The sequence below is a fragment of the Corylus avellana genome, chromosome ca2 (genome assembly GCF_901000735.1).
Source record: "Corylus avellana chromosome ca2, CavTom2PMs-1.0".
NCBI lineage: Eukaryota > Viridiplantae > Streptophyta > Magnoliopsida > Fagales > Betulaceae > Corylus > Corylus avellana.
In genome coordinates, this window is record NC_081542.1 from 19,519,579 (window position 1) to 19,528,030 (window position 8,452).

Here is an 8,452-nt window from a genome sequence, read left to right on the forward strand (position 1 = left end):
GATTAATTGAATGTTTACAGTTCAAATGAACTAATTCACTAGGATCGATCAGATGTTTGATCAATCATTTGATTCTATCACGATCAATCGAACTAATTCATTAGGATCGATTGGATGTTTGATTGAACATTTGATTCTATCACGATCAATCGAACAAATTCAGTAGGATCGATCGAATGTTTGATTGAACATTTGATCCTATCACGATCAATTGAACTAATTCATTAGGATTGATCGGATGTTTGATCGATCATTTAATCATATCACGATCAATCGAACTAATTCACTAGGATCAATCAGATATTCGATCGAACATTTGATCGTATCACGATCAATCGAACTAATTCATTAGGATCAATTAAATGTTTGATCGATCATTTGATCCTATCACGATCAATCAAATTAATTCAGTAGGATCGATTGGATGTTCGATCAATCATTTGATCCTATCTCGATCAATCGAACTAATTCACCAAGATCGATCGGATGTTTGATCTATCATGATTAATCAAACTAATTAACTAACATATTAACTAAGTTAATAGATATTAAATTACTAAGTTACTATAATTAACTATAGGTTATTTTGACAAACAAAAAAATTATATGTTACTTAATATTTCTATGAATATATAATATACATACTTGTTAGTTACTATATACTAACTTAGTATTACTATTAAGTTAAGTGGTAGATCACATGATCTAAAGATTATTTGAATTGTAATTAGAAAGAAAAAAAAAATGTAAAATATTATACCATATGATCATATATATCACAAATTAAGTGATTAATATTAGAATCAACACTGTGTTTGTTTAGAGATATATGATGTTGTTATGTTTAGAGTATTATGTTGTAGATATCATTATAAGTTAGATGTTACATCATATGGTCTACTATTATAATTTATATGATTATATAAAATGATCAATTGATGATTAAATCATATGATTATATAATAACAAAATATACATATATAATATGACATAAGTCAAAAGTATACAAACTCATACAAATACAACAATTAAGTACCCAGAGACTTAATAACTAGTTACTTAATAAGCTAACATATTAACTAAGTTAATATATTAAATTACTAACCTAGTATAATTTACTATAGGTTATTTTGACAAAAACAAATTATATGTTACTTAATATATATATATATATATATTATACATACTTGTTCGTTAATATATACTAACTTAGTATTACTAAGTAAGTTAACTATTTTCAAAAAACAATGATATGATGATATGTATTATCATTCTAATTACATTAGATCATACTTAATTAGTTAATTAAGTATGATCTAGTGTAATTAGAATGATAATACACATATATGGACATGATCTAATAATGTTTGTTTTTTTTTCTTTTTAAGAAAGCTTTGTCCTATTCTTCATGAATTAAGTCTCATAATATTTAAGTATAATGTATTATCACTATAATTTATATGATTATATGACATAATCAACTGATTATTAAATCATGTGATTATATAATAAAAAATTATACATATATAATATGATATAAATATACAAATACATATTAATACAATAATTAAATATCTAGAGACTTAGTTTCAATGTATGTTATAAGTCAATCTATGTTATACATTACTTTTCAAAAAAAAAAAAAAAAAAGAGTCCATCTATGTTATAAATTTTAATTACACATATGTAATAACAAAAAAAATTATTCTATTTTTTAACCATTTTTTTAACCTTGAGGTTCTTAATATTCATTTTGGTCATTTTTTTAAACCATTTTGTAAACAATTTTTTAAACTATTTCTTAGTTTACTTTGCTTTTTATTTTTTAATTTTATTTTTCTATGTACTCTTTAGGGTCGACTTTGAAAGTCGACCCTAATAATGGGTCTTTAGCGTCCACTTTTAGTGGACGCTATTGGTCATCAATTTTATTTTTTTATTTTTTATTTTTCTATGTACTCTTTAGGGGCGATAAAGTCGCCCCTAATAGTTAAGCATTAGGGTCGACTTTCAAAGTCGACCCTAATAATGGGTCTTTAGCGTCCACTTTTAGTGGACGCTATTGGTCATCAATGTATTTTTTTATTTTTTTTTTATTTTTTTTACCTACTCTTTAGGGGCGATAAAGTCGCCCCTAATAGTTAAGCATTAGGGTCGACTTTTAAAGTCGTCCCTAATGATGGGTCTTTAGCGTCCACTTTTAGTGGACGCTATTGGTCATCAATGTATTTTTTTATTTTTTTTTTTATTTTTTTTTACCTACTCTTTAGGGGCGATAAAGTCGCCCCTAATAGTTACCCATTAGGGTCGACTTTCAAAGTCAACCCTAATGATGCGTCTTTAGCGTCCACTTTTAGTGGACGCTATTGCTCAAATTTTAATTTTTTATTTTTTTTAATTGTTTTTTACCCACTCTTTAGGGGCGATAAAGTCGCCCCTAATAGTTAAGCATGAGGGTTGACTTTGAAAGTCGACCCTAATGATGGGTCTTTAGCGTCCACTTTTAGTGGACGCTATTGGTCATCAATTTATTTTTTTATTTATTTTTTATTTTTTTTACCTACTCTTTAGGGGCGATAAAGTCGCCCCTAATAGTTAAGCATTAGGGTCGACTTTTAAAGTCGACCCTAATGATGGGTCTTTAGCGTCCACTTTTAGTGGACGCTATTGGTCATCAATTTATTTTTTTATTTTTTTTTAATTTTTTTTACCTACTCTTTAGGGGCGATAAAGTCGCCCCTAATAGTTAAGCATTAGGGTCGACTTTAAAGTCGACCCTAATGATGGGTCTTTAGCGTCCACTTTTAGTGGACGCTATTGGTCATCAATTTATTTTTTTATTTATTTTTTTATTTTTTTTACCTACTCTTTAGGGGCGATAAAGTCGCCCCTAATAGTTAAGCATTAGGGTCGACTTTCAAAGTCGACCCTAATGATGGGTCTTTAGCGTCCACTTTTAGTGGACGCTATTGGTCATCAATTTATTTTTTTATTTTTTTTTAAGTTTTTTTTACCTACTCTTTAGGGGCGATAAAGTCGCCCCTAATAGTTATGCATTAGGGTCGACTTTGAAAGTCGACCCTAATGATGGGTCTTTAGCGTCCACTAAAAGTGGACGCTATTGCTCATCAATTTTAATTTTTAATTTTTTTTTAATTTTTTCTACGTACCCTTTAGGGTGGACTACTTCAGTATTAGGGTCGACTTTGAGAGTCGACCCTATTGATCTTTTTTTTTTTTAATTTTATTTTATTTTATTTTTTAATTTTTAGCTTTTAGCGTCCACTTAAGTGGACGCTATTGGTGTACTATCAGGGTCGACTAATTTGGACGCTAAAAGTTTTTTTTTGGCCCCTTAAATTTTCCGCGCCCCTTTAATAATTCCCGCGTGTATATTAGGGTCGACTTATTAGCGTCCACTGTAAAGTGGACGCTAATAGTCAACCTTTCGACCCATTATTAGCGTCCACTTTTATGTGGACGCTAATAATTAACTATTAGGGGCGACTTTTAAAAGTCGCCCCTAATAGTTGAGTATTAGGGGCGACTTTATAGTCGCCCCTAATAAGTCGCCCCTGATGAGTCAGTTTCTTGTAGTGCTTGTTTTGGGTATGCCGCTAAAATGTCCAACATAGTGTGGTGGAAGACTTGTGTGAGAGACTCCTTTACCAGGGTAAGAAAATCTGACGTAGCAAGTATAGCTTTAGGCATGGTGTATAGTGATGACTAGCTTGTTGGTAATCCTTGTGTATCAAATCATGGTATGGTGGTACCCACATTGTTCTCCAAAAAGGCAAGTCTAGTTCAATGTGTGAAAATTTATTCATTACTTTTATGAGTTATAAAACACACCCCTACTAACAAAGTAGAGTGACCATAATGATACTGAAAGTAAAATGTGTACTTTTTGGCTCGGACTTTTACATATAATTTCCTTGTTAGGAAGTTATAATGGAAATATTGTTTTGACTACAGGCTGGATATGATTATGATGAGGAGACATTTGAGAAGGTGTTTAGACGCATATATTCATCATTTGGTTCATCTGCACCTTATACCATCTTTCCAGATTCCCATCCATTTCTAAGATGGGTGCATGAGCAGGGGCTTAAAGTTGGGATTGTTAGTAATGCAGAGTACCGGTATCGGGATGTAATTCTTCCAGCCCTTAATCTGAACCAGGTAAAAAAAATTGTTCTGTTCTGGTCTTTTGGTTCCCAAATTCTTATTTAGTTTATCTTAATTGATCTGGATTAAAGTAGGAGTAATTGGTTTTAGCATTGTTATGAAAGTCTACCAACTGGTAATATTGATGATCACCATAAAAACATGCATTTGTGGTCAGGCATACGGGATGATGGCATCCCTGAGTTGTTCTCATTTTACTACAATAATTCAGGTTCCCATGATTTATATCAATATCACTGCAAACCATTTAACTTCAAGCTGCCTAAAAAGTTTTGGTGAAGAGTAGTGTTTTTTGTCTTTTTCTTTTTCTTTTTTTCTTTTTGTTATTTTCCATTCATGCATTTGTATAAGATCCCTATCTATACCTGCCCTTTTTAAATGTCAACGAAGTTGATTGCTTTTGAATTCATTCGTGTGTATATGCTTGGGATAGACTAGAGATGCTGATAGTGTCAAGTCTAATGCGTTGTGCAGGGATCTGAATGGGACTTTGGTGTGTTCTCTGGTCTGGAAGGTGTAGAGAAACCTGACACAAGGATTTATGAGATTGCCTTGGAGAGAGCTGGTGTCGCACCAGAAGAAGTTCTGCATATTGGGGACAGCATGCGCAAAGACTACGTGCCAGCAAAGAATGTGGGGATGCACGCATTACTATTGGATAGATTTAAGACTCCGAATGGAGGAAATCAGGTGCCATTGTGCTTCCTGACTTGATGGCAGCAAAAGATTTTCTTACTTCAGAAAACTCAACTTCCTGAGCGGCTCCTTTCCCATTCATGACTTTACATGTAGTCTTTCCCATTATATTGTTTAGACTTTGATCACAAATATTAACCAGCTGGTTTGTCCCCTAAATTTTGGTGGCTTGTTTTCACACCCTATGACCAAAACTTTTTAGGGATTTAATGGAGGGAGAAATTGACACCAGTTCCAATGTTAATGACCTCAATCATAAAGAGAGCGAGATTAGATGTTCTCTCCACTTTGAGCCTTTTTCTTTTGAGTAATTCTCTTCACACTTATTTATCACACTCATTTCACACTGGTTGCATGACATATTTGAAATGATTTTTTTTTTTTTTTTTAAGTGACTGACATGGAAGGTACTTAAAACACATCACTTTAGCTGGTGTGAAATATGTGTGATAAATAATGCTAGCAAGGTGGAACTAGAAAATTTTGTTTGAGGTGGCCAATACTAGAGACAAGAAGTTATTTCTCAAGAAGTTGCTTAATATATTATTATGGCATCTTGAAACAAAGTTTATGGTATGAAAGTGGGAACTTGTAAGATAGAATAAGTATTAGGCAAAGGAATTTGTCGGAGCGTGTTGTAGGGAATAATTTCGATACTTAAATGAATTATCGATTTTGGGTGGATCAAGAGTTGGGTCCAAAGAAACCAAAGAAAGGAGATTAGTTTTTGAGAGTCCACTTTACTTGATCTAAGCTTAGCTTAAGTATGGGCTCCTTTTCACCATGGCATTGAATGAGGCATTTAAGGGTAGAACCTCATACCTCCAAATCCAAGAATTGGGGGTAGCTCAGACATGGCTGAACATTACGTGTTAAAAAGTTGTGGTGTTCGTACCCTTCAGTTTAGGGGGCTCAAGCAACATTGGTCACATTGTGTAGATTGATAAGCATGATGTGATCATACTCTAAGATCGCCGAATTGGAGTTAGGGGTTCGTATGACATCGTTTTCTATGGGTCTAATCGAATAGTGACAAGATCCTAAATAGTGTGTTAACATATTAATTGCTAAGCGATTAGAATAGATGTTCGGATTGGGATCTGATCCCCATTTCACTCAAAATATAGCCTTCTTAAAGTTTCATTGATACCAAACAGGAAGCTTTTTTATATATATTTGAAACCAAAGATAGCTACTAGTCAAAAATAAAAGGTTTAAACGCATTAATTTTTAGTACTTGTTTAACGACTTAATTTTTCTTACATAGCTAGTCTTCAATTTGTAATGTAATTGTTTCGGGAAAGTTTATATACCTCCCTCAAAAGTATCACCCCATTGACAATGTCTCCTCAAAACTTTTAATTGTAACAATGTTCTCCCAAACTACAAAAAATTGTCAATGTTCTCCCAATGACTAAACTACCCTTAGTAAAATAAAAACAAAAAATTCTATAACTTCTAGGAAAAACCTAAAACTAAAAAAAAAAAAAAAAAAAAATCCAAAGGGTTAAAAATTTAAAATTAAAATTGATTTTTTTTATTTTTTTTTTTATAACTTTATTAAATAAAAGTTTATGTCTTAAAAAATAACAATTTTCTTTTAAGGAAATAAAAATTTTCGTTTTCTAATTTTTTTTTAAATGTATTTTTTTAGGGTTTAAATTAAATTATTTTTTTTAAAAAAAATCGTTCTTTTTAAATTAAAATTTTATCTTTTTTTTTTAATTAAAAAAATTAATTTATATTTTTATTGAATTTGTCAGGATATTTTTGTCTTATTGATAAATATATAAGGGTCTTTTTATCTTTCTTTTAGCATTGAGGAGACTTTGACAATATTTTAGTTGTTTGGGGGAACATTGTCATAATTAAAAGTGTAGGGGACATTGTCAATTTTGATAAGAGTTTGAGGGGTACGAAGACTTTACCCTAAATGCTTTTAGCCATCATAAACACATTAATTTATGGCTAAACACAAAAATATTACTTTGCCAAACATATTCTATAATTTCAACCACAACACCAACGTACAATAGTCGCCAGTAGACCATATATCGGTGCTACATTGCTCTGAAATTAGTATGAATCACGAGGTCTCATTAATCACTTTAGTTTATATATATGTGCATGCCCCAAAAGGCCAAAACCGAGTGGGGCCCGGGATTTCCTATTATATCCCTGCTGTGCTGCATCATGTGGATTCTTAAAAAGCCGATATTTCCGGGATTATATTAATTTTATGGTTAAGTTAATCTTATAATATTAGTGCACTACAAAGCATTCACATTTCAGATAATACAAAATATTAGTAAAGCAAAAATTCCAGCTGCCACTAACATGCTACTCGTAATTCGTAATTATTTTAAAAACATTTCTTTTGAGAAAGAAACAAAGCTAAAAACATATATTTAGTAGTTGACTGACTTTTAAAGTTGATAAAAGTAATTAATAATAATAATAAAAAAAAGTGAGACACGTGGGTTTCACCTGATCATCCAACTTTACCTTTTAAAAAGAGAAATTGGGACGAGAAGCAAATTCCGACGACTTTGCGAGCCGTTTCATATTGACGAGGTCAGTCAAATTAGATGCGTCATGATTTCAACGCCATCCAACAGTCTACTGTAGCTCCGTTTGATAGATACCTTCATGAATCTTTTCAAGTCCTCACATGCTCAAACGTTGTGTCTATTTGAAATGAAAGCATATACTATTTTTAAAACATTTCTTTTGAGAGGGAAACAAAAGTTCAAAAGAAATATTTAGTTGACTGACTTTAAAAGTTGATAAAAGTAATTAATAAAATAAAAAAAATAGATTAGTGATAATCAAAACACCAGCGTGAATAAACAGTTGCTGGTGTATTATAATATTATTATATTAGTAAAAAAATTTTGAACAACAATATTAATAAAATAGACCAGCGTGAGTGGATTGTTTACTCACGTTGGTGTTATGATTATCACTACAAAAATAAAAATAAAAAAAATAAAGTGAGACATGTGGGTTTCACCTAATTAACTAACTTTACCTTTAAAAAGAGAAATTGGGACAAGTGACAAATTTCGACTTTGCTAGCTGTTTCATATTCAATATGAATATATATAACTTGTCTAAAATTGTGACATGTGGCGTGAATTCATTTTTTTTTTTTTTTTTTTCAAGAATATACTAGGTTTTTAAGGCATAATTTTTTAACCAATTTTTTAAAAGTGAACTAGTCATTAAATTAGCTTAATTAAGAGCATTTAATTATATTTCAATAATTTTCCTTATATGTTATTTCATTAAGTTCAAACATTTAGCGTACGATATTATTTTTTTATAATTTATTACTTTCCAAAAATATATAAAGACAATATTTAGAATTTAAAAACAGATTAGATTAATTAACTACTCAAAAAATAAAAAAAAAATAAAAAAAATCGGCATAGCTGTTCTTGTAAGATAGAACAAAAGTTAGGCCAAAGTTTCTGCGTTGTTGCCATAATCAGAGAAGCACACAGTTTGATGTGTGGGCCTAATGATGGCTAGTGATGACCTAGTCGATCTTATTGCTCATAAACCT

General features: G+C 31.0%; 1 protein-coding gene across 1 annotated transcript; it reads left to right on the forward strand.

Moving 5' to 3' along the window:
- The first annotated feature begins 3,615 nt into the window (after positions 1-3,615).
- On the forward strand, positions 3,616-4,902 carry LOC132169263 (uncharacterized). The gene is made up of 3 exons (XM_059580325.1): positions 3,616-3,673; positions 3,976-4,182; positions 4,663-4,902. The coding sequence occupies exons 1-3, from the start codon at positions 3,623-3,625 to the stop codon at positions 4,900-4,902; spliced, it is 498 nt and encodes a 165-aa protein (XP_059436308.1). The 5' UTR covers positions 3,616-3,622.
- The last annotated feature ends 3,550 nt before the right edge of the window (positions 4,903-8,452 follow it).

Excerpts from the sequence above, each read along its gene's own strand:
- LOC132169263 (XM_059580325.1), top strand. The coding sequence starts at position 3,623 with ATGTCCAACATAGTGTGGTGGAAGACTTGTGTGAGAGACTCCTTTACC. Across the intron at positions 3,674-3,975 it reads TGAGAGACTCCTTTACCAGG|GCTGGATATGATTATGATGA; the intron begins GTAAGAAAATCT and ends TTTTGACTACAG. Across the intron at positions 4,183-4,662 it reads CAGCCCTTAATCTGAACCAG|GGATCTGAATGGGACTTTGG; the intron begins GTAAAAAAAATT and ends TGCGTTGTGCAG.